This window comes from Lepisosteus oculatus, chromosome 3 (genome assembly GCF_040954835.1).
Source record: "Lepisosteus oculatus isolate fLepOcu1 chromosome 3, fLepOcu1.hap2, whole genome shotgun sequence".
NCBI lineage: Eukaryota > Metazoa > Chordata > Actinopteri > Semionotiformes > Lepisosteidae > Lepisosteus > Lepisosteus oculatus.
The window spans coordinates 37,041,654-37,068,789 of record NC_090698.1 but is presented as its reverse complement, the minus strand read 5'-3'; the positions used below and the strand labels follow the sequence as shown (position 1 = coordinate 37,068,789).

The window sequence follows — 27,136 nt, the reverse complement described above, 5'->3', positions numbered from 1 at the left end:
CTTAATTGTTAACACACCTGTATGCAATTCACACAATCACAACTAATTGTCTAAAGAGCTGATTAGGAAGAGGAGCCAGCTAATTCTAGTAGCTAGTTCTGTTGATGCATTGCATGTTGTGATCTTCACAAGAAGGTTCATTAGTATTCCAGTTGTGATGTGAATGTTAAGTAATTAGATATTCTAAATTTACTGGAATGAGCTAATAAATGCTACAGCTGTGTTTAAACCCATATTTACATTTAATCTTTGTTGAGTTTATTTTTAAGACTATCTTTTCCTAGTCCAATAGTAGGCCTACACAAGGAAGAGGCAGAGATTGATGAGATTTGCTACCTCCTGACAGTCTTCCAGATTGTGGTTACTTGTTTTGTGCTAATCAACTTGTTTTTTTTTAGATCAGCTCTAGGCATCTGGGTGCTTGGCAGTTTTGTGTGGTATGGTGCTGGAATTGTAAGGAATAGAGAAAGCAGGGAGTGTGCATGGGGAGAAAAAACATCTTTAATTTGGTTTGGAGCAATATGCATGGTGGAGCAAGTGGTGAAATGAGTCTGTTATATGATTAATCTGTATCTCCTCATCTTTTTGTTTAGATTTCTGTGAAGATTTAATTACAGTTTAGGTCTAAAATACATGAAAATACAAATGAACCTAGGGTGTTTACAATATTTTTTCTCAGCACTGTAAATATTATATAACCTAGATTTATAGCCTCATTGTCAAAGTTATCAACTACTTAATAAAATGTGTATATTGTTGGTCACTTAGGAATTCAATTAAAAAAAGAGAATTACATATTATAAATATCCATAGCTGGTTTGGTTTATATTGTAACAAAAAAGCTGAACAAAATGTACTTGGTTGTTGTGTTCAGAAATCCATATTAATATTGGAGGTGTTACAACAATAAAGATATAATATTGTTTGACAATTCTAAATTAATTTCCTTCTTTTTATTTAGGTCTGGCAGTGTTGCAAACAACTGGCATGAAATTTATGGATTTGTTGAACAGCTCACAAATCGATTTGTCAGGTACGTGATCTCTAACAAACAAAATCAAAGAAAAAAATGTGAAGCGAATTTCTACCTTATATAATGTTGACTCAGTTTGTGTGCTGTACAGATAATTTAATCTTAGCCAAAATAAACTAATTTGCAGAAGTAAATAGCAAATGGTCCAGGTGGGAGTGGGTGGTATAGTGGATTAGTCTGCTGTGCTGCGATGGTAGCCATTTGTACTAGGGGTTCCGTTATTTCACTGTAAAAAATGTAACAAAAAAATGCATAGAAGAAAATTACGCAATAAAACAATACAAATCTGTAATATAAGCATTTACCTTGTGTTATCCTGCCATTTATTACCTCTGAATTCCACCTACAAAAAACTGATGCATTACATTTTTTACATTTGATTCTGCATTCACACAAAAGGGCATTCTGGAAGTGTAGAATGACCTAAAGTGTGACATATTCTGTTTTGGATCTAAAGTTATTTACATTGTTTTACAGACTTCCAGGCATTCATTTTATATTTTATATTTCTTAGTTTGGTTATCATGAATGAAACCTTAAGTGATATAATATTAAGAGATAAAAGTATAATTAAGGTAGTTTAAAAATGTTATTGTTCCTAAAATTATAGCATGTGATTTTTAAGTTACTCTTGTACAGCACATGACCTGTTGATTCGCTCTTTTGCTAAACTTGTTTTTTGCTAATTTTGCTAAAAGATAAACTTTCAAATTAGTAATAAAATGAATATTATTAATATTCAGAAATGTAATATATCATTACATTAAAGGTAAAAATATGTATTTATGTTTAAGGCGCTTGTCTTTATTAAAGTTTTGCCATGTTTTACCAAACTTGACTGTAGAGCTCAGATTGTACTGTGGAGGAGGAATACAAATGTGGCATGTGTCTCGTGGGTGAGAATTAGCAACATATCTCCTTATGTTGCAATGCTTAGCATCTTTAAGGTCAGAAAAAGCAATAAATACCATATTCAGTCTACTTTTAATATTGAATAAGAGGCCTGTATAACTTAGTTTTAGGGAATCCTGTTAGCATGGGTTTAAGTTAAAAACCCCACTATTATTTAAGACATTGTCAAAACTGCTTTTGTTATTGAGAGATGTTTAATCAGTGGTTGTTATCAAGCTAAACTGTATGTGATGTCAATATGGATTTCAAGTCTGAAATGTATAGCAGCTCAAAGGCAGACACCATTCAAAGGATTTAAGTAAATTCAGTATTTGCTCCTCATCCCCTGTAACCCTAAGTTGGAGGAAACAAACGGAATCTGCATTTTTTTCCTTCTTCATACCCATCCATTTTCAAATCAACAATTATTTATAATTTGGCTCTAAGATTACAATCTTTTTATTACATAGAGATAATGAGGACTTGCTCCACTGATACATACTGATATCAGTGCCTTTCATGTTAAGAAGCTTACAGCATGTCAAAGTGCTTTATATGAAATTGTAGCACCCATTGCATGACTTGAGGTCTCTCAATGACATCACTAGAAGTTTTCACGTGTCTAATGGGCCTGCTTCTTGTCTTCCTTAGTAAATCCAAGCAATGTGCTCTTACAAAAGAAGATCTGCTTTATTTTCTTTCTCTGTGTTTAATTGGAGTGGCAGAGCTTCAGAATAGTTTAATAGTTTAATTCTATAATTGCATTCACTTCTATTGAATTTTAAGAATTATTCAGAGACTAAGTTTTGTGATCATATGGGAAAGTTTGAAAATGCATACATTTCCAAATTATTTTAATACAATCTTGGATTTAATCAACACTTTGAGCTAATCATATGCTATTTACAAAATGATTAAATTCACTGCTTTGGCTGTTGTTCTATTGGGTCTGAAATTTTGCTTTAATCTAGGCATTTGTTTATTTCAGTGCTTTTTATGTTAAAAAAACAACTATAATGTGCACTTTATCAGTTTTATTTTGTTTGTTTCTCTCTGTTTAGTCTTTTTCACGAATGTATTTTTCATTTATAGCCCAAGAATGAGAGTTTCCTTCATAGTATTCTCATCAAAAGCTGAAACCATGATGGCTCTGACAGGAAACAGGTATATTGCATACTCTTATTTGGTAGTTTGATGTTTGACAGTACACTGTATGTTGAGTAAATGTCAGTTAAGTGTAACCAAAAATTTAATTGGTATTATTTCAAAGATTCTTATACTGTAGGTTACAAATTGCAAATGTATTCACCCAGAGCCCATGCTAGTTGTGTAATCAAAATTTATAATTTGTATTATAATCATTTCTCTTCAATCTCTTTTGATGGTTATTTTTTGTCATCACACTGTCATTTATTTTAGAAATGAAATTGAAGAAGGCCTTCAGAGATTAAGTAAAGTGACGCCAGCAGGTGAAACATATATGCATGAAGGTATAAAACAGGTGGGTTAACAGATAGTTTTTATGAAGTTCCATAGAAATTCTAGAAGAATAAATACTATTTCTTCTAATAAAAGAACAAAATCAGGTGCATTCTTTATTTGTTATAAGGAGAAAAATAATTTTAATTAGGTTGCTAGTTTTATTAAATCATGTTTCATGAAATTAATTTGTTCTTAGATTAAATAAACCACAAATTGTATTGTACAATAATATCTGGTTAAGTATCTGTCAGATGTTTAAACACACTTGAATAAAGCATGTCATCTTTAATTAAAAAGGCCATTGCTAAGATTGTGATTTTCTTGTGTTCTGTTTTTCTTATTTTTTCTCATTGCTTCTACTGTCCATAAGTCTTGCTAATCAGGTTCATTGGTGTCACCCTTCCCTTGTATATGTACTGCAGTACACTGCAGTACACTGACATCCAATTTATCTTCCTAACTTGATATCAGGCTGTATTCCTGTTATATGCTGTGTCTGCCAGGCTAGACTCCAACTCATTGCAAACCTCTAAGCTTTAGAATTGTTGAATCTTCATTTGTTATCCTATTTAGAAGTATAAAAGGCACTTTTTATAATTATGTTCATATACAGTAATAGTCCATAAGTATATCACATAATTTTCCCTCAGTTATCATTTAACACTGGATATATAAAATAACATGAAACTAACATTAGACTTGTTTTTCTTTATCATTTTTTGCAATTTTTTCATATTAATATCAGAATTTTTTTATATACTGCTTTTCCATGGAGTGAAGTTTAATGTGTTCTGTTTTTAACTGTTTTATGTCAATAATTGCAAAGCGTTTTAGGTTAAATAACCACCTTTTTGCAAATACAATAGTGATAAAATGAAGGCATTGCATGGCATTGATGAATGAAAGAGTTACTCATATGACTTGATTCTGCTTATCTCTTGTGACATTCTTCTACAGTTATTGAATATAATTATATTTTGTTTTTGATTACATAACCTGACATGCAAAAAATAAATACAATAATTTCTTAATTCTGAGAGATGGGGGGAGGGAGATGACTTGTGACTTCAGGATATTGGTGTTGCACTTTGCTTCTTTTCCAATTGGCTAAATTGCTTACTCTGAGCATTTGACAAAAAAATCTGAGTAGTGCTTTATCACAACCATTATTTCTCAGAAAGTTGTAGATTCATTGATATACAGTAACTGGTAAATGTATTTAGATATTCTTATGGCCCTACATACTTATAAACATGCTTAGGTATATTCAGGCGTCCTGCTAGTTTGGATATGCTAATTTGTTAATCCTTGAAATTCTGCATTGCTCAGTATTTAGCTTTGCCTTATCAAGTTAAGCATCTTTCTTCCAGCAATGCTAAAATATGTTCAGTTTATTCCAGAAATAAACTTCCACTGACCCAAATCTTGCTTCTTTTTTGTGTTATTAGATGAAGGCTTTTCTTCCTTTTCCTGCAAGCCTTACATTCTTATATTCCACAAGGCTTCTTATTCATAGTGTTAAGTGTAAAATAACTGTTGTCTTCTGATTTTTTTATTAGGCAACAGCCCAGATAGAAAAATTCAGGGGTACATCCAGTATTATTATTGCCTTGACGGATGGAGAACTGGAAGGCTATCTTTATCCACTGGCAAAGGAAGAAGTAAGATGCTGTACATGCTGTTTCATTGCATGTTTAAAATAATTTCTTTAAATCAAATTTTATTGTGCTGTTTTTGTAATTTTACATTTGTATTCTTAAATCCAGGCAGATAAGGCAAGAAACCATGGTGCAAGAGTTTACTGTGTCGGTGTTAAGGATTTTGTTGAAGAGCAGGTAAATAAAACAGTTAGTCATGAATATAATTTTTGTAGCCAATTTATAGTGTGCATGAGTATATACATTTATACTTAATTCAATTAAATATGTTCAAACAATTGGAGTCATATTTGACAGATTTAGGATTGTGATAATATGAAGAATAAAGAAGGACATTGATATTAACATCAGGTTGTCGTAATGTCTACAATTGGAAGTAAAATGCATGTATTGTACATATAGTAGAGATTATTCAGGAATATAAACAAATAATAATCTTGATATCCCTGAAGAATTGAATTTAAGTTAATTTTTGATGTTACCCATGTTAGAAAACAATCCCCAGATGGAGAGTTAAATACTGATCCCAAACTAAAAATTAATTCTTATATTTTTACATGTTCCATTAGTATTATGTTCCATCATTATTCATAATGGGTGAAAAATGATTCGTGCATTTAAATTTTATTTTTCAATTACTTTAGATGGAATTCATTAGCCTACAAAATAGTCTGTCTTTTTACCGCAGTCGACACATGTAATATGTAATACAGCATTGGGTCTCACATTGTTTCTATTTTAAGATCTTTACAGTATGTTAAATCCCAACAAATACCTTTTCTTTGGTTTTCTGTTTAATTAAATTGCACCTCCCTTGGTTTTATTCTTAGCAATGAACCTGCTTATCAGAATGACATTTTAAAAAAATAATCTGAAACATTTACATTGGAATTTTTATAACAGGTTAATATCTTTTTATTTTTTAGTAATTTGGTTGTACTGAAATAATACCTGACTTAATCCATATAACTGAATGTGGAGTAAACACTTCATTCTAAAATACATTTTAAAAGACTACTTTATTGCCGTGGTTTGAGTACTATCTTTGTAGTGCGATTCCATGAGGTGCAAAAAATGAGCAGAGTCATGAGCCTTCCTTCCTTTTAATTAATTGTGCTTTTGAATCACTTATCAGCTTCATTTTGTTCAAGGTATCTGTGATTTCTCATCTTTTAATGCTGTCTGCTAATACAGTATCTGGAATTGTTTCCCAAACAAAGCCTACCGAAGTGTTTATAAATCAATAAGGAAGTAAATCTTTAGCATTGTTAAGGAAATATTACAGCACAATTGTATATTTGTATTGTATGTATTTTTGTAACTTTATGAAACTTAATGCTTAAATTTCCATTCTGGATTTTTGCATTTAAGAATCATCCACAGAACGATTATTTGGAAACAGGAATGACATTTTTTCTAATTTGTGCAAATGTCAAATTTACTTTCTCAGTTATAAGAAGCCAACATAAACAGGAGTAGTTTAATATTATTGTTTGTACTTCCTTTACTTATTAAATTTGGATATGATCAAAGTCACTTATGGAGAAGTCAAAGTCATTGCTAAACTATTACAAATAGTTATGAGCAACCTCAACAAAATAGCATTTTTTTATCTGAGATAAAATTAGTGGGGAATTGGTCTATGAATTGGCTTTATTATTCTGTTTTCCTCCCCACTAATAGCTGGTGTGTGGTGAGTGTTCTGGTACACTATGGCTGCATTGCATCATCCAGGCGGATGCTGCACTTTGGTGGTGGTGGAGGGGAGTCCTCATTACCTGTAAAGCGCTTTGAGTGGAGTGTCCAGAAAAGTGCTATATAAATGAAAGCAATTATTATCATTATTAACTAGGGCATTATTCCAGGGTAATGGTTTAGTGTTAGCACTCCATTCTGCTTTGATTCCCCATACTGTATATCTGCAGGTGGCTTGTCCTAACTTTTCTCTTGCTTGCATATATAATTACATATTAATATATAATTATATGCAAGCAACAGAACAATGATTAAAAATTGTACTTAACTTGAAAAATGAAAGAATGCATTTTTTGTATTTTTTAATAGCTTGTGGAGATTGCTGATACCAAAGATCAAGTATTCCCTGTCACAGGAGGTTTTCAAGCACTTAAAAGTATAATAAATTCGGTAAGTGTAGTCTGCTATATTTGTAAATGTTTATATTGCTTATTGAGTTAATTATATGGTGCGGTGTTGACCTACTGCTAATTTTAAATGTTGCCAAATTGGCCTGGTCATGAAAAATGTGGAAATCATTTTAATGTGCCTGTATCTTAGATCTAAACTTTCTATTTTAAATATTTATGATAAGTGTAAATACCCAATTTGTTTACATTTTATATTAAACATTTTATGCATGTTTTTTAAAAGGGGTGAATTGAACTGAGTATTTTTATTTATGAAAGCAAATTGAACATGGAAAGGATCACAAAATGTGTGAGTATACACAGAAAAAATAGAAAGGAACTTTTAATTAAAACTTTTAAGATTAGAAAAGGTATCTGTACATTGCTGTTGTAGTTTTGCATTCATAGAAAGCACCTAGCCATCCTTTTTTAAATGAGAATTTTTCATAGATGAATGTATCTAAATGTGATCTCTGAGTAACTTGGTCTCCACCTGGCTCTGTAAAATAGATTTTATCTTAAATAAGATTCGCTAGCAAATATTGTAGTGCCTATAGCTTGATAACAGGTGGACGTGAGTCACACGAGAGTGCACACTAGTTAAATAATATCAAAAGCACTCTTTTATAGCATGCTCTCAAAACAGTAGGTAGAGAGCAGACACAACCTCAGTGCAGCTGTGGCAGAGAGAATCACTGGTGTGGTGTTGAGTTTTATGTACAAGTTTAAGGTGGATTAGCAGGTTAGGACTGACACCTTTGTCTAGTTCTCTTTCCTATTTTAATATATTGAAACATAAGAAATTGATTTGAGGAAATTTATTTTTATAAGGGAATTCCAATCTGCTTTTACTTATTAATCTGTTAAAATGTAATGATATCTTAAATTCTAAATATGTTAAACCTAAAAATTGTAATCGAGAATGTGAAGTGGAAGATCAGTTGTTACAGAAGTAGGATTTAAAGGCATAATAATTTATTTAAATCATTTTATATCCAGGTTATTTTATATCCAGTAAGTCTACTGGTGTTATCAGATTAGTATGCGAGAAACTGTAGTAGAATTATCAGAGAACACACTGGGCACTGATAGAATGACATTGTTCGAGTGGATTCAGGTTTCTCACAGGACATTATAAGACTCCCCCAGCAACAAGTGCGTACTCTTAAAAGTTAGTCCAGAAACCTGGGGATCAAAAACATTTGGTTTAAAAAATGGTGATAAGCTTAATTGAATGCTGTTAATTGATACCATTACTGGGCAGAAATGGCCTTCAGTGACATCAAACAACTGACGGACACTACTTATCTTCCTGCCAGCTTTTATGAGTAACCTTTTTACTTTATTTTGTGAAAAGAATGCGTAATTTAAAATATTTTGAACTTTACCCTTTAGAAAGCATTAGACATACAAAATACATGAGAAAAAGTAATTAAAAACTGAAAGCTCATAGATGTTGGGTAAATATTGTAACTTGCACAAGTAGGCTAATACAACATGTATAATTAAGTCTGGTCTGGTAACATCAATAAAATGAACCAAATGAATTGAATGAATGAATACACCCAAGCAAATAACAAGTTATAATTTGTTAAGCATTTTTTCCAATTTTATACAGGACTGGTAATGACAACTGTTGCCTACTTTACACAAAAGAACTGTAAGAGAATGATATCTTTAGTGAATGTGTTACATTTTGAATATCATCTCTTAGGATATGAGAATTACCTTTCCTTAGCTGAGATTTAAAACCTTTTTTAAGAAGGGCTATTATTTAATTGGTTTTGTGTGCCCCTTATTCTTTACATAATCCACTGTCAGACTTTGTGTTATATAAACTGAATAATCATAAGGTGTTTACTGTTTGTAAGAATGTTGGTGTTCACATTGATTACAAGTTTGGTAATATATAATTATGGTTAGAAACAAATGCTTGAGGAAAAACTGTGCCTGAAACAGTTATAGGCATATAAAAAGTGAAAATGCTTTAATGTTTAATGTCATTGAATGTTTAAGACGTTCTTCTGTCTTATTTATCCAAAGGAAGCTATAGCACAGACTGACACTATCTCGATACGATTTTTCCTTTAATAAAGAAAACATTTTATCTTGTGGCATTTGATAACATACAGATGAATGCACGGTAAAACCCTGTACTGTGGGTTTTGAGCTATAGGTGCTGCAATTACGAGATTCTCTGTCCAAAGATAATCGACAGCTGGCATGTGTGGTGTGTTAGTTGTTAGTGAAATGATTGCTTCATTTGATCTCTCTACTGTGCATGTTTAAATCTACTTAATATGGAATATTAATACATAATTTTACAACCAAAGGAAGGGGAGCTGAGTATAAAAATAACAGGAGCATAACATGTCTGAACGTCATATCATCATAAACTATATTAATTTAGGAATATAAATATGTTATACATACTGTATATAGCTAGTAGTGGTAGCTTAATAAAAACAACACAAAAGTATTCCACTTTCTTCATAAATATTTATGCATTAACTCAGTCACTTACTGTGGTTATTTTGGAAAAGTTTTAACATGCTCGTTCTGACTATATTAAGTTTATATACTCTGTAAAAAGCTATAATGTTTTAACCTTTCCATGAATACTTGTGCAATACTGTACAGTTATTTCAGTTAAAAAATTGTATTTTTTAGAATCTGCTTAATAGGGAATATAATATGGAATTGTGTAACTAAAGAAAATATTAATGTAAGGATCTAAATATAACATATTTATATAGCCGGTAGTATTACCGCAGTCTAATTTCTTTGTAAACATGTTTTATTTTTTCTTTAACACATTCACTTATGATTACTTTTGAAACATTTTAAGGTGTTTGTTTCATCAGTTTCCGAGCGGCCTGTTGGTGTAGTGGGTTTGTCAATAGGGATCTATCTAGAAGTTCCGAGTTCAGTTCCCGCTTAGGGCAAATGATTTTCTCCTAACAAAGAAAGACTCCTTTTTAAAAAACAAAATAGTAAATATTATGTACACTATAGTAACAATTATTTATTGTTTTTTTATGCATCACAACATATTCAATGTTAAATGATATTAATAATGAAATAAAAATGTGAATGAGCCAATGTGAATACTGTCAATAATGGGAGTAAAAACTAGTTCAACCAGTTTAATTCAATTCAATTCAAAATACTTTATTCAGTGGGGCAATTTAACACAAACCTTTACAACAAGCCTTAAAATGAAATCGTATATATTATAATTATAATCGAGAATAACAAAGTGGTATTAAAAAGACCACTGGAGATATAATAGAGAACATTATTAACAGTATTAATTTATAAATAATAAATTATAATTTGCACACTTCTTGTATCTTTTTCAGAGTCATTTTTTTCTCCGTATTTTCATAAAGGCCCTCAACAGTATGTCATACACCACAAGAGGACCTTCTAGCTGCCCTCTCAGTTTCGCTGCCATTCTCGGTTTCGCATGAGAATGTATATCAGTACCACCTAGGTCTTCATTAGAAGCCCTATATTACATTCTCATGTGATCTCCCTGTGTTCGCTTCAGAACCACGGAACCAGCAGAAAGGCTGCAGACATCCGTTTCATTCTCTTATAGAACCCTCTACTCCTTTGTAGATTCTCGCAATTTTCATTATTTCTTGCGGGCTAAGAGAACGCAACTACACGTCTAAACGTTGGCTCTCTATCTCGACTAGAGGTATCGATCCTCTGCCAGTGAAAAAAGCAGCCAGAAATCCCACTCTATGACACCTGTCCTTGTCTAAATTAGACATTACATGACTTAAAAAGCCATAAAAAACAGGTTCAGATAGTTAACACTTTTTATGCATGGAAACTGGGTGATTTTTCTTCTTCGTAAAAAGGTTAGAATCTTTGTGTAAGTTCTAAGTTTTTTCTTTACTTTTTAATTAAACATTTAAAACACTTTCATTTTGTAAACTCCACATGTGTTTACATTCCCCCCTCTCCCTGTGGTGTGAAGCAGATCAGCAGCATCATCTTTAATAATAACATGAATGAATGAACCTCCAGACCATCTCCAGGATACTCAGAAAGGAGGGCTTGTTTCGTGCCAGCCAGCTAGTGCATTATGACCTCGCAGTAGGGGGAAGGGATGTGGGCTGTAATCAGATCAGATCCCTTTATTAACCATATACAATTTTTGGCATTAGAAATTTGTCTTTTTCGCATATCCCAGCTTGCTCTTCATGAGACATACAGGTACACAGACAGGGAGAGATGCTTGGGGTCAGAATGCAGGGTCCGCCATTTATACAGCTCCCCCGGAGCAGCTGGGGTCAAGGGGCTTGGTCAGGGGCCCAATGGAGTAGGATTCCTCTGCCAGCCAAGGGATTTGAACCGGCAACCTTAGATCCTTAGACACTTAGATCCTAAGTGTGGCTATTGTGACACTGTGACTAATTTCACTCTCCATCAGTTCACATTCTCAATAGTCACTAATGCAGCTTTAGCAAAGTAATTACTGGTTTTAAGAGAAGAATGTGATTTTTTGTGTATACGTTTCGTGTTGCGCTGGCAAAATTATTTTAACTTACAGCGTTCACAGAGATTCTAAGCTGATCACGGGGAAGAAAAATCACCCACTTTTCGTGCATAATAATTGGTGTTTAACTTATTATAATTTATCTAAAAATGTTTTTAATAGCATTTAAAGTCATGCAATGTCTAAGGTAGGCAGGTATATGTCATTGTTTCTTATTTTTGATTTTCTTTAAAAAATGTTTTAAAAAATGGGCTTCCCACTTTCACCTTGCCATATAGTGGGGATAAAGCATATTTGAGGGCTTGTTCAGGATCTTTGTTTTGTTTTATGGAGCCGATATTTTTTCCTTGGTTCACGTGTGCTACACTTGAGTTGTTTAAGTTTGTAGTGGTCCTTTGTATTACAGGTATAACTGTACCACAGTTTGTAATAAGGGGTAATTGTGGTGTCCATCCTAGCTTTCAGTTTAGAGGAGTTTACTCTGCGCCTGACTTTGGAGCAGTTTCAGAAATGTCGAAAAGCCGATGCTTTATCGATAGTGGGTTTTAGTCTCTTGGTTTACTGGGGACATAGCAGATGTTGAACTGAGGAAGGGATCCAATACCCACGCCCCAGACAGACAAAATTGATAAAGGGGATAAAAATCCATTCAAAAGGGTGCAGTGTGTGACTTTCTGCTCAATTACATGAGAGCTACAGTACAGTCAGATAGATTTTAAATTCTTAAAGCAATATGAGCTGTTTGTCAAATTCACCTACTTTTGCACAGTACACAACTTCTGAAAAGGTAACTTTATCTCTCGTGCAATGTCATCAAAGATGTATTTGTTAGAATTCCGAAACTTGGATGATATGCCTCAGGGACTCATTCGTGGTGTAATCAAAACAACCCCCCACAGATATACTGAAACAGTAGTGTACACAGCAATAAACGGCAGTGAGTTTGTATACTGTATAAATATACTGTATATACTTTATCATACCGTATGGCTTCAAATCCACTACAGTGCAGAATGTGTGAAATATTTTTCTTAATCAAAATTTGAAGTTAAATTTTTCATTGGTGAAATTTGTATAAAAACAAAATATTGATTTTCTAAATGCAGATGTAAACCTGAAAGAGGCACATCATGTTCGCAACAAGCTATAATAACAACCTATTTTTACATCCAGCTACTGTATGTAAAAAATATAACCAAAAGGATCGCTCTAAAGGTTAATTCCAAGCTGTATAGCCATTACTCAAGGTGTCTTCTCTGTAACTCCCATCAGTTTACAGCTTGTCTGTGGTCATTCATTATTAATATTATGAATAATATATTCCATATTGGAATGTTTTACAAATATAAAAAGCCACATACCAGTGTCACAACATAGTAAACAACAGTCGCTGGCTCACTTAATGTGTAACATATCTTCACTGTCATGGTATGGTTTCAACACATACTGGCAATTGTAAAAATAACCCTTCTTCTCTCCTTTGTTTAACTTAAAGAATTCCACGAAGAAATCCTTAATAAGGAAACCATAACTTATAATAATTCATCCAGATACACACACTCACGTCGCAGTCAATTTTGCCAGAAACAACCTCCGAGTAAATCTTTAGACTGTGCAGTACTGTACAGTATAATACAGTTGCAAGAATCCCTTTGGAATTACCTGGATTTCTGCATTAATTACTCATAAAAATGTGGTCTGATCTTTAACTAAGTCAAAATAACAGACAAACACAATCTTCCTTAAATAATAACACTCAAACAATTGTACTTCTTCTTGTCAGTACTGAACACATTGTTTAAAGATTCAGATGAGGTTGGAAAAGGTATGTGAACCTCTAAGCTAATGACTTCTCTAAAAGCTTATTGGAGACGGGAGTAATTCAATAGAATGGCTTAAACAGAAGAAAATATGTGTTCTGGAATGGCCACATCAGAGTCCAGACCTCAACCCAATTGAGAAGCTGTGGAATCACATGAAGAGAGCTGTTCACGCAAGCAATCCCAGAAATATCAATGAACTGAAACAGTTTTGAAAGGAGGAATGGTCTAAAATTCATCTTAACCGTTGTCCAAGTCTCATCAGCAACGACAGGAAACATTTGGTTATGGCTGTTAAAGGAGGTTCTACCAGTTACTAAATACAAAGATTCACATTTTTTTTTCCAGTCTGGACTGTGAATGTTTAAACAATGTGTTCAATCATGACAAGAAAAAGTACAATTGTTTGAGTGTTATTATTTGTTTGTCTGTTATTTTGACTTAGTTAAAGATCAGACCACATTTGTATGGGAAATTAATGCAGACATCCAGGTAATTCCAAAGGGTTCACAAACTTTTTCTTGCAACTGTACAGATGCATCCATTCAAAGTGCGCGGTACAGACACGTACCGGAGGTAATTGGCTACGGCGACGCGCATCGTGACCCAAGATGACGCGGGGTACCGCGGTACATGATTGGTTAACCGACAGGGGGACTCGTGGTCCGTTAGTCTGTCATAGAAAGATTTACAGTAAACGTCTTTACTGTGCCCGTTGTAGTATTGAATATTCATATGGAATTTTACCACTGAAGGGAAATCTTAGTAGTTGAGCATAAAAAGAATAGGAGCATACTGCAACGCGTGTGAAGGCCATACATGATATTAATTTTGGAACATAAACATACAGTATATGGCTGGTCTCGGTACTTTAAAGCAAACATACACGAAACATGGTTTTATTATGACCAGTATCGGTCTTGAGATATTTTTTACTTGATTTACAGTATTTGAGAGGTATGTCTTGACACTGATACTACGTAAATACTGCTCACGTATATGTTTCTAGGTTTATATTATGCATTTCATGCGGTCAAATTACTTTTGAGCAACTGATAAGAAGCATGAAACGGTATGCCCAGGGCATTTTAGTTGTAGTTTTGTTTTAATGCAGTGCAGTGGATTGATTAGAGATATCAAGTACATACAAGTCATTTTTTAAATGTTGTAGTTCGTCTTGTAAAAATGTTACGAGTAATGTACATCATCTGTCAACAATTACACAGGTTCTGTTTCCATATTGCGGATTTTGGTTACATAATATTATTTTCTAATTGTGAATATATGATTTGGGCAAACTGAGCCGCAAAGAAGTACATTATGGGTTGTTGTATTTTTTTTGCAGTTTTATCTAGAACAAGCGATGCTTAAACCTTTGTCTGATTCTTGTGAAAGTATCCACACGACAGTTACCTAGGAGTTGACTTCAGTGATGTCACTGATGGGATGTTTCTAAAATCCATCCACTGTAAAACGTCTTCTCCACTTGTCCTGCATATGTATTCGCTAATGAAGCTGTTTGTTCTGAGCCTGGTTCTCTACATTTCTGTATGAACCAGCTTAGAGGGCTAAAGACATCTTGTGTTTAAATTGAGTGTAAGGTAATTTATGCTTCTAAAGTCATGGTCAGCATTTATTATTGTACTGTGCTGTAAACTTCTTCTGTGCCTAATTACATTATTTTATAGCTTTATCAAATCTGTACATTGTCTGTCGATAATGTTTCTGTAGTGCTTTTTCAGCCCTCAGCACATGACCGTGCCGGTGGCGCTGTGGGTTAGGTTCCTTACTCCCATGTCACACGGTCTGTGATCGAATCCCATGGAACTATGACTTTATTTTTTAACAAACATTTCGTTGAAAAAATAAAACGTTTCCCTTGGTCAGAGATTAAAAAAAACCTCACTCGCACCAAACAAATGTATATTTCTAAATATCACAACATGATCAAATTAATGTCTTTTTAATAACAATGAATAGTCACCTATGCGTTACAAAATAAACATTTATATTGATTTGAATCGCATTTTGATTTAAATTGTAAACGCGTGTTTAAATATATGTGTTTAAAGGCGATATATTGTATAAAAGTGCTGTTTCTTATGGAATATGTTCCGCCGGGAATTCAAAAAAAATATTTTTTTTAATCGCGTATCTAAGGAAATTTGCAGTATAACTTTGTTCATGCACATCATTATACAGTATCTCATTTTGTATTTCTATTAAAAAAAATCGTTTGCCCAGGCACTATTGTTGTTATTGTTTTTATCCTGTAAAGCGCTTTGAGGAGCACAGCTTTCTCACCACTTAGATTACTTTTTGACACCATCCTTACACAAAGCAGAAACTGATTGTATTTTCCGATGACAAACAAGTGCAAAGATTACAGATTTTAATCGTCTTTTTTCTGAACCAGGGAAAATCTGATCATGTTTCTCTATAACAATAATAAAAAAACTTTATTTTACATATCACCTTTAAAAGTGGCATCTCAAAACAATACAGTAGATGTAAACCACAGATTACAAAGTAAATACCCAGACAAACGCAAATGCGTTTTTAATAAAATGCTTTCATTCATTCAACAGAGAGAGAGCGTAAAACCTAGGTGTAACAGCTGTTCCTTTTTCTGATCACTCGCTCTCTGGATAAACGTCCAGTTCTTTGTTTTCCTAATTTGCCGATTATGCCTGCTGCGATCCACTCCTACCCTCACACCTAAAGAAGACTATTTTAAATTTCTTTGCGCATCCTTAAGGTGATATCACATATAGGTGATATGTAAAATAATGTTTTTTTATTGTTGTTATAGAGAAACATGATCAGATTTTCCCCGGTTCAGAAAAAAAGATCTAAAGTATACTAGTTAAGAAAAATAAATCTAAACGGGGAGAAAGCTATGCTGAAAGTTTATTAAGATACTTAGAAGACAAAGATATCAATTTATTTTAGTTAAAATTTTATATATCACCTTTAAAAGTGGAATGTCAAAGCAAAGTAAATACCCAACACTGATTGTACCCATCTGTCATGCTAATAAAGCACCTTGAATTGAATTGAATTGAGGGAGAGAGGGGGGAGGGCGAGCGAGATAACCAGGACGTAAGGCAAATAAGATACACTCCACAGGCATTCACAACAGCAACATATGAAACTTTTGCACATATAGTTAAGTTATTATTTGGTTTTCAAAGTGCAATGAAATACAATATTGTTGTTGTCGCTGTTCTTGTTGTTTTTATACTGTAAAGCGTTTTGAGAAGCCACCTTTAAAGGCGATATATACTGTAAAAGCACTGATTCTTATGGAATGTGTTCCGCCGGGGATTCAAAATTTTTTTTTTTAATCGCGTATCTAAGGAAATCTCAGTATAACTTTGTTCATGAACAAACAGTGGCATGTTACATTATAAATTTGGGTGTCTTAATTCGATGTATTTAAAGCAGTGAACTACTGTAGGTGTAACATAACATTCAGAAATACAATCGAGAATAGTTTTGTTGTGTTTGTTTAGATGAAACGTTCCTAAAACGTATAACGTAACCGGGCATCCATATGAATCAAGTAACAGGTTTATTCCATGCTGAAAAAAAGAAGAAAGAAAAACACATTCCATAAGAATTGACTGAGCTCCGCTCTATACCACGCAATGATCCCCCCAGAGTCTCTGCCCCGGGTTATTTGGGTTTTTAGACAGAGGGTAAAAAACTCTCTCTCTGGCTTGACCTCTCTCTCCCTGTGTATTGTCTGTTTTTTTGTTAACAAGGCTCGCCAGCTAATGTGAATCGAAACCTGTCTTTCTAGCTTTTAAAGTTGTGCGATGTGTAAGCCACAATTCAAATAGAGAAAAAAGAGCTGACTGACAAGATTTAAGATGTGGCTGTCAATGTTGGATTAAAAAAAAACACATTGCCCGACGTTTGTTGCATTGCTTGAAAAATAACTTTATTTCGAGAGACTGGATAAGTAATTCAAGTGTTTTTTTTAACTTCCTGAAAAACAACAAATAATTTAACTATATGTGCAAACATTTTATGATATGTCGCTGTTGTGAATGTCTGTGGACATGTGCTGGCTGGACAGGAGGCTCTACTGTACACAGAGAGGGGCGGGAGGAGGGGACAAGCTGATACATACTCTTAGAGTTTGATTAATAGGGAATATAATACAAAAATATAGTACTAAAAATAAGATACACTCTACAGACATTCACAACGGCGAGTGTCAGAAGATAGGACACAGCGGCTCAGGCACCTGCTGAATGGAAAAGGGGCACTTTAATGTTCTGTATGGCTAATACTAAAGCCAATACTAATATTCAATACTTTAGTATTCTTTTCTGTATGTTTAACAATAGTGGGTACTGGCCTAATTCGTCCCTGCTCCCGTTGTTAGATGTTAATGTGTTGTTAAGTGTGAATTTGTACCTGTTTCAGTGAGGTCTGGCTTTTTTTCTGGAAAACCATAACTCTGGTCTTGTCCAGATTGACTGTCGGCGCCCAGGTCTGACAGTGCTTCTCCAGCAGTGCCAGGTTCTGGCACAACCTCTGTTCTATGGGCGACAGCGGGACCAGGTCGTCTGCAAAGAGCAGGAACTCGATTTCCATAATTAATGCAGATCAGTAAATCAAGGGACAAAACAACGAATGCGCCCGGGTCCTCAATGGGCTTTGACGTGCTAATGCGTTGGTTTAACAGTCCGGGTGTGGCAAGCCTCTATTGTCTCCCAACTTCGGCAAAAGGCACCCGCCTTTCATTGGAAGACAATGAACATTGTCTAGCCGTACATGTGAATATAGCATAAATACACCAAGGGATTGGTTGAGCTCCCATCACAAAAAATATCATGGTGAATCGGAGATTCTCAACCTTTACTTCGTGCGACTGGAAAAGAATTCGTGATCGGATCAATGAAATGCTTCGTAGAAGGAGGCGCACTTTCCTCTAGTCTAACAGTCTGTCCACAAAACAAAACATTGTTAATGGAAACCGGTTTGTGTGTCTCTCTCTGCTGGATGTCCCTCTCACTCTCTGCTGAATGAATAAAAGCATTTTATTAAAAACGCGTTTGCGTTTGTCTGGTATGCCTCTTTTAAAGGTGATATGTAAAATAAAGTTTTTTATTATTGTTATAGAGAAACATGATCAGATTTTCCCTGGTTCAGAAAAAAAGATCTAAAGTGCTACACATAACTTTCTTAATTCGATGTATTTAAAGCAGTGAACTACTGTAGGTGTAACATAACATTCAGAACTACAATCGAGAATAGTTTTGTGGTGTTTGTTTAGATGAAACGTTCCTAAAACGTATAACGTAACAAAATTAAAGACGATTAAAATCTGTAATCTTTCCACTTGTACTGTATGTCATCGGAAAGTTTCTGCTTTGTGTAAGGATGGTATCAAAAAGTAATCTTAAGTGGTGAGAAAGCTGTGCTCAATGTATTTAAGGGACTTAAAAGTAAAAGGAGATGCCTTCATATTGCTTGACTAATTTTAAAAACTAAGTTATAAATGCAGTTATAAATCCCTTGGTGCCGCGCCGGGTGTAAATATCAAAATATACATTCGTCCCGGGCAGAGGCTGAAGAGCGCCCGGGTGGGGTGCGCGGGGAAGAGCAGGACAGGAGTGAAAGGCGGGGTTTAGGAAGGCGTACAGTCTGGGCAGGTATATATTACACTTTTCTAAAATGTATTTGAAAAATAAAAACGATTACAATCTAATCCTTCCACATTTGATCCCAAAATCCCAAGAAAAATCAATCTAAACGGGTAGAAAGCTATACTGAAAGTTTATTAAGATACTTAGAAGACAAAGATACTGTATCAATTTATGTTACATTAGCCTGATTATGATTAAAAAAACACATATAATTAAACACGCATTTACGATTTAAATCAAAACACGATTTAAATCAATATAAATGTTTATATTGTAACGCATACTGTCCAGCCTCCATTTCTCTATAAAAATTTACTCTGTTACACATACACACAATAGAAGCAGGAAGCAGAAGCAGGGACCGTTGTCAGAAGGGAAGAAGGTGACTATTCATTGTTATAAAAAATGACTTAGAATCGATTATGTTGTGATATAAGACAATTGATTGTCCATATAATTGCTATTCTATTTTTTCGAAGAAATGTTTGTTAAAAGAAAAGTCCAGCACCAGCTGGATTTGAACACACAACCCGTGAGTTGGTAATCGGGCATGTAGACCAGTGGGCTACAAGGGAAGTCGCATGAAGAGAGAGGCGAAACAGCCCTACACAGCCCTGTCGCAGTACATGAATCTAATCATATCGTTATTAAATTCTTTAGATACGCGATTCCATATTATATTAGCAGAAAAGCTTAAAACTACCACTTTTTCACACGCTATTTTACATGCTAGTTAAATACTTCGATGCTTAAAATCGTTAGGGAGAAATGGAATGGTGTGTATTTTTCCTTTAAAGTACCAATTCCTGGAATCTGACTGGCTGACACCCTTCTGAAGTGGTTCCATAAAATCTGGTATACAGAAAAGAAAGCGTTGATAAAAAAGCCTGGATTCTCATGTATCTCATACAAGTATCTTTTAATACAGTCTTTCCTGTGTCTTGAGGATCCTTGTGATATTTTGAGCTCTAGTTGAGTGATAAGTGTCGCAATTTTAAATCATTTTCATAGTTAAAAAATTATGAAACGCCCTGTTAAAAGCAAGGGAGTTTTTATGCCCGTTGAAGTAAAACCAAATGCCTGACAAAGTATGGCCTGGACAGATTCCAAGTGCTTGTACAAATGTGCTAAAGAAATTATACTTTGAGTATACAGCTTGTCCAAAGTCATTCATTATTAATACTATTAGTAATATCTTCGGTAAAGGCTTTGATGCATAAATATTTCTATTAAAAGGTAGTTTGTGTACTTTGTCCAACTGAGCAATCTTGCTTTCATAAAATATACCAACATTTTAATGACTGATGATTAACATGCTGTAATACACAGTTCCAAATTAAAAGCTCAAATGCTGTACATGAGAGGTTAAGCTCCCCCTGGCGGTTTTACAAGGTGACGCCGGATACTTTCCGGCATGACGTCAAATGACACGATTAACCGCGTGATACTGCGTGATACTCCGTGATACTGCGTGATACCACGACAAGCCCACCGGGGTATGCCGCGAAATACCCCACCCATTTTGAATGGCTGCATCTGTATATGGTTTCAAGTTTTTAATTTAAAGTTAAATTGTTGGCTGATTACTGGCTGCTGAAATTTGGATTAAGACAAAATATAGATTTTCTCAATTCGGATGTAAACCTGAAAGAGGCCCATAACGTTCACAACAAGTTATAATTTTTATATATTCGACTATGTACTGTAAGAAACAAACCAAAAATAGTTCTCAGATTGGGTTTTGAACTGCCTGAGTGCAGCTCGCTATATTACAATCCATGAGCATTCCATTGTTCATTGCCTCTATAAGGACAATAAAAAATGTCAGTTTAGTAACCAAGTTAAAAGAGAATAAAACATTTAATAAAATTCCTATGTGACATAAAAGAAAATTAAACAATTAAAGGACAGCAGGCTACACATTTGGTAAATTAGGTAAATGTATTTGGTAAATTGATTTTCATTTATGGTTATACATTATAAACAGTATAAAATACTGTTATATTTAGAAGTCTAATTTTCTAGGGTATTGCCACAATCTGAAGTCGGCACTGCACAACACCTACAGTATCTTCCAGACCATAAGACCTAAGATTACATGAACTCCACAGTTTAGTAATGGTCAACAACTTTTAAGTGTTGTGTTATTGTAGAATTTCTAGTTTGAATGATAAATAGATGAGGGCGTTTTGTATTTATGGATGACTACATCTTGAAGTTAAGATTAGAAATTCACTTCACTTGTTTCCATTTTATATATTGGAATTAAAAAAATGTTTGAAAACACCTAAGATCTTTTTATAAATATGGTTATGAATGTATATCTCTTTAACATTTTATGTACTTAGAAACCAATAAGTAATTTGGTTATACATTTTCAACAATGCAAACAAAGTATTAAAAAACTTCTTTCTTTCAGAACATTATTCTCCTGCTTCTTAACCTCCATTGTTTGTCTTGGCAAAAGGCATGTCTAGTTTTGTAAAATATTTCTTCATTGTGTCTTAGACTACAAGTTAATAATATTATAGTTATAGGTGACTAAGAAGTGTGTCTAAGAGTTTAGATTAAGTGTGTAACACCTGGCAGTGTAAACATTTCCAACTCAAAGCAGAGGGGATGCTGAGATGTAGGGGGTCCAGAGTCTGTTATCAAAAGCAAGATAAGTTATTTAAGTTATGCATAAATAATTAAATGCCAATCGGCAGTCCCAAAACACACTGTCTACGATCATATTGAGACAACAGGGAAGAAGAGGAAAAGGAAAAGTGAAAGTTGGACCACAAGAGAAAGAGGAGTTAGGCTGAGTTGGAACTTGAAGCTTGCCCCAGGCTGGAGCCCCTATTTCGTGATCATACAGACAAAATCTGATTGGAGCTAAGTGTTTGACTCTTGCTAGAGAGAGCTTGCTATTCTGTATTTTTAAGGAACTTTGATTTCCTGAGTAAAAGATAAGTTAGATATAGTCAGCCTTTCCTACTTGAGGGTGCTTTTTTAGAATAGGGAGATAGACTCCCATTTAATTTGTGGCATCTGTGTTTGCAGAGAGAGATTTAACTGCAGGTGATATTGCATTTATTTTAGAAGGCAGCTTATCTCTTATTTTGGTATCTGTAGGCTTTATCAAATACTGAGTAGCAGTCTGGCATTTTCTGAGTGATTAGAATGTTAGGCTTCTGGAATGCCTTGTCTGTACATACTGTATACGTAGAGTAACTTGTGTTTTGTATATTTATGTTGTATGGAGTGTAGTGTTGTATTATTATTGTTAAGAAACATTTATTTAACCAAGTGTGCCTAAATTATTACTCTTTTCACCAAAGCTTTGCCAGAGAATTCACGTGCCTTTAATTTTACCAACCACTTTGATGTATTCTGAAGAAATCACTTACAAGTTGGGGGTTATGAATAATTATTTTACTTATTGACTAAACTGCTCGGTCAGTTCCTGATATTCACCATTTTCATATCCCCCCATTTTTAACAACAAAAACAATAATATGGTGCAATATATTATTTTCCAAATAACTATTCAGGGATTTCAAGCAGAACAATCGACATATATACACGAAGATATGGTTAATGGTTTTTTTAAAAGCAAACTGTGCTGTGAGATTTTATGTTCACTATCCTACCTACAGTAGCTGACCAAAGGCAGATGATTCAGGAAGCCTTTTTTAATAATTTCATAATTTTTCATAATGTAGCAGCAAATTGGCAAATGAGAGCTGATTAATTAAATCACTTAACAACATCATAGTACAGTATGCAGTATTTAGGTAGTTTTCATAAGTAATTCATTTGGGTAGATATTTATGACTGGGAATAAAACGTATCATTGCCATGTTTTGTAAATGCAAACAAATCAGCATACTGCAAAATATATTTATGTAGCATATATATGTAGCATTCCACTGTGTCTGTGATATTCTGCTCTTTAGCACACAGAATTTGAGGTCTTCTTAGCATACGCATATCTCAGTGTTGACAAGCACAACTGTACTACATACTGGGACTAAGTAGTGATTGACAGTAAGTTGCATTTCAAAAAGGAAAATACAATAAACAACATAAAGGCCACTAGAGAACTCTAGGTAAGTTTAAAAAAAGTTGTGGATACAGTTTTTGCAAAAATGAAAAAGGGAAATCCAATTAACTAACCCTGATAATGCCATAGGTCCTACTACAGAATATGTTTTTTAAATGTAAAAAATGAACAACATTCCATTTTGTAAATATACAGTATATATTAGGAGTTGAATGCTAGTGTTTTGATTTTAATCTTTCTCTGATTTACTGTGGTTAAAATTAATTACTGTAGAAATACTGTAGTAGTTACTATCCTATACATACAGGATTTAGGTGTGAATAAAACCATGTGTTTAGTATGTCAGTACATCGGGACAGATATCAGACCTTACCGTTATTTTGAGCTAGAAGAAAATAAAACTTCAGTTGACCAATGTTTTCATCCAAAAAAGGAAGATTGTTTTCAGGATATTTATCATCTGTGGTTGTTTTATTCTCCCTTTCCCAATGTACAGTATGTTTAGTCTGTGCATATCATATTTATGAAATTATTGTGGGTGGTGGGTTGAATTTATCATGGGGAGAGTGGTTGTTTGTGCTGCTCATGGTAACAGTTCTTGTGTCCTGGACTTGGTTCAGGTCTTGGGCTCTTTCTGTTTGGAGTTTGCATGACCTCTCTGTTCACATGGATTTTAACTAGGTGCTTTACTTTCTGTCCACTTTCCAAAGACATTCTGTCTTTTAATTGATATCTCTAAGTTGTCCCTTGTGCTTCTGTGAGCATATGCACTGCAATGGACTGGTGTAGACCTGACATGCACCCTACACTTCTGAAACATATTTTACTTTGCAGCAATCCTGGCCAGAAAAAAGTGATTTTCTGATCATGGATTAATTTTCTACATAAACCAAATATGAGTTGCTTCTTCACAAATCAGACCAGAGGCATTTAATGACATACATACATCTCCATCTTGTGACAGTTTGAAAAGCCTGCTATTTGATTATCTTTAATTGGTGATTAAAGTCAGTCAGTGACCAGAATGCTTGAGCATATGTTGCTTTTTTCACCACCTCCATATCTGCCCTTGTTACTTTCAGAGAACAATTCCTTAACCCCTGTAGTCTGTTTTTGGATAAAAAGATAGACTAATAAGGCAGGCAGACAAGTGATACTGTAGTCGAACTGGCAGCTGTCCATAAATTACCATAGTGTTAACTGACTTTTTATGGCAAAACCAAACAAACATTTTAGTTTGCTAAAAAATGAATAAAAGAAAAGCAGTATACTTTATATACTTTTATATATTTTATAGGATTTTTCTTAATTTAAAACTTAAGTTTCAATACTACAATGCCTTGCGAAAGTATTCGGCCCCCTTGAACTTTTCAACCTTTTGCCACATTTCAGGCTTCAAACATAAAGATATAATTTTTTTATTTTATGTGAAGAATCACCAACAAGTGGGACACAATTGTGAAGTGGAACGAAATCTATTGGATTTTTGAAACTTTTTTAACTAATAAAAAAATGAAAAGTGGGGCGTGCAAAATTATTCGGCCCCTTTACTTTCAGTGCAGCAAACTCACTCCAGAAGTTCAGCGAGGATCTCTGAATGATCCAATGTTGTCCTAAATGACTGATGGTGATAAATAGAATCCACCTGTGTGTAATCAAGTCTCTGTATAAATGCACCTGCTCTGTGATAGTCTCAAGGTTCTGTTGAAAGCGCAGAGAGCATCATGAAGACCAAGGAACACACCAGGCAGGTCCGTAATACTGTTGTGGAGAAGTTTAAAGCCGGATTTGGATACAAAAAGATTTCCCAAGCTTCAAACATTCCAAGGAGCACTGTGCAAGCGATCATCTTGAAATGGAAGGAGTATCAGACCACTGCAAATCTACCAAGACCTGGCCGTCCCTCTAAACTTTCAGCTCAGACAAGGAGAAGACTGATCAGAGATGCAGCCAAGAGGCCCATGATCACTCTGGATGAACTGCAGAGAACTACAGCTGAGGTGGGAGAGTCTGTCCATAGGACAACAATCAGTCTTACACTGCACAAATCTGGCCTTTATGGAAGAGTGGCAAGAAGAAAGCCATTTCTCAAAGATATCCATAAAAAGTCTCATCTAAAGTTTGCCACAAGCCACCTGGGAGACACCCCAAACATGTGGAAGAAGGTGCTCTGGTCAGATGAAACCAAAATCGAACTTTTTGGCCACAATGCAAAACGATATGTTTGGCGTAAAAGCAACACAGCTCATCACCCTCAACACACCATCCCCACTGTCAAACATGGTGGTGGCAGCATCATGGTTTGGGCCTGCTTTTCTTCAGCAGGGACAGGGAAGATGGTTAAAATTGAGGGGAAGATGGATGTAGCCAAATACAGGACCATTCTGGATGAAAACCTGTTGGAGTCTGCAAAAGACCTGAAACTGGGACGGAGATTTATCTTCCAACAAGACAATGATCCCAAACATACAGCAAAATCTACAAAGGAATGGTTCACAAATAAAGGTATCCAGGTGTTTGAATGGCCAAGTCAAAGTCCAGACCTGAATCCAATCGAGAATCTGTGGAAAGAGCTGAAAACTGCCGTTCACAAACGCTCTCCATCCAACCTCACTGAGCTCGAGCTGTTTTGCAAGGAAGAATGGGCAAGAATTTCAGTCTCTCGATGTGCAAAACTGATAGAGACATACCCCAAGCGACTTGCAGCTGTAATCGCAGCAAAAGGTGGCTCTACAAAGTATTAACGCAAGGGGGCCGAATAATTTTGCACGCCCCACTTTTCATTTTTTTATTAGTTAAAAAAGTTTCAAAAATCCAATAGATTTCGTTCCACTTCACAATGCTGTCCCACTTGTTGGTGATTCTTCACATAAAATAAAAAATTTATATCTTTATGTTTGAAGCCTGAAATGTGGCAAAAGGTTGAAAAGTTCAAGGGGGCCGAATACTTTCGCAAGGCACTGTAAATCCAAGTTAAAATGTAAATGAAAAAAGTTAAAAGAAATTAACTTTACAGACACCTTACATGCTTTTGAGATAATTTTCTTGTACTTTTGTAGGATTTTAATTTTATGCAGTTTGTCAGAATATTAATTTTTGTCTCCTAAATGGAAACATTTGCTACATCAACATGAGTATTACATGAGGTTTCTTCCCTGGAGGAAGGAACACATACAACATAGCTGTCAAGCATTAAAATGACTGGTATTAAAAAAGAGCAACTTGGCAGATAATGGCCGCAATGGAAGTCAAGTTTAGTGGTCACTTTGAAAATCATAATAGACGTGATTGTTTGAATTGCGGACTATCAGCTGATCACTTGGGATATGAAGGGGCTGATCCCTCCAAGTGCACGCTTGTGTGAAGTTGGCAGAGCAAAAACATCCTACGTTAAGCACTGGCCAATTTCATCTGTGATATTTTCCATTTGCTGAACTCTTTTTCAGACTGATCTGCCAGGAATGCTGTGAACAAAATAATGGTTTTGTAGTAGAAAAAAATAACTTGAGTCATGGATTTTATTTCTCTAGATCTAGATTTTATTTCTCTCCTGCTGCAAAAGTGCTGTAGAGGCAAGATGTCCTAACAGGGCAATGAGATCATTCCACTGCAAATTAAGAAATTTTACTTAGGCAGGCTGCAGTTTTTTAAAGATTGTTAATATGAGTGCGTCTGCTTTGTTTAGTGTTTTAGTGTTGTATTAACATCTTACAACTTCCAGATCAAAGATGTTTTGTACAGTGAAGCAAAACTTTCTAGTAGACTTTTGTGCTACAGTCTTGGTTTGAATTCCTTGCATACTGAAGTGGTTAGACTTTTTGGATGCTTAACTTTCTGGCTTTGTGAGTACAACTAAATTAATTGGATCTGGGGTAATAGGTGGA

The 27,136-nt window shown here is 34.5% G+C and overlaps 1 protein-coding gene across 2 annotated transcripts in view; it reads left to right on the top strand.

Annotated features, from left to right (window-relative positions):
- antxr2a (ANTXR cell adhesion molecule 2a) overlaps positions 1-27,136 on the top strand; it is a 235,825-nt gene that overhangs the window by 7,854 nt on the left and 200,835 nt on the right. For both annotated transcript variants that reach the window (XM_015365593.2, XM_069187145.1), the window contains exons 2-7: positions 962-1,033; positions 3,017-3,088; positions 3,344-3,425; positions 4,966-5,067; positions 5,173-5,241; positions 7,129-7,209. In XM_015365593.2, coding sequence (XP_015221079.1) covers positions 962-1,033; positions 3,017-3,088; positions 3,344-3,425; positions 4,966-5,067; positions 5,173-5,241; positions 7,129-7,209 — 478 coding nt within the window. The remainder of the gene's footprint in view (positions 1-961; positions 1,034-3,016; positions 3,089-3,343; positions 3,426-4,965; positions 5,068-5,172; positions 5,242-7,128; positions 7,210-27,136) is intronic.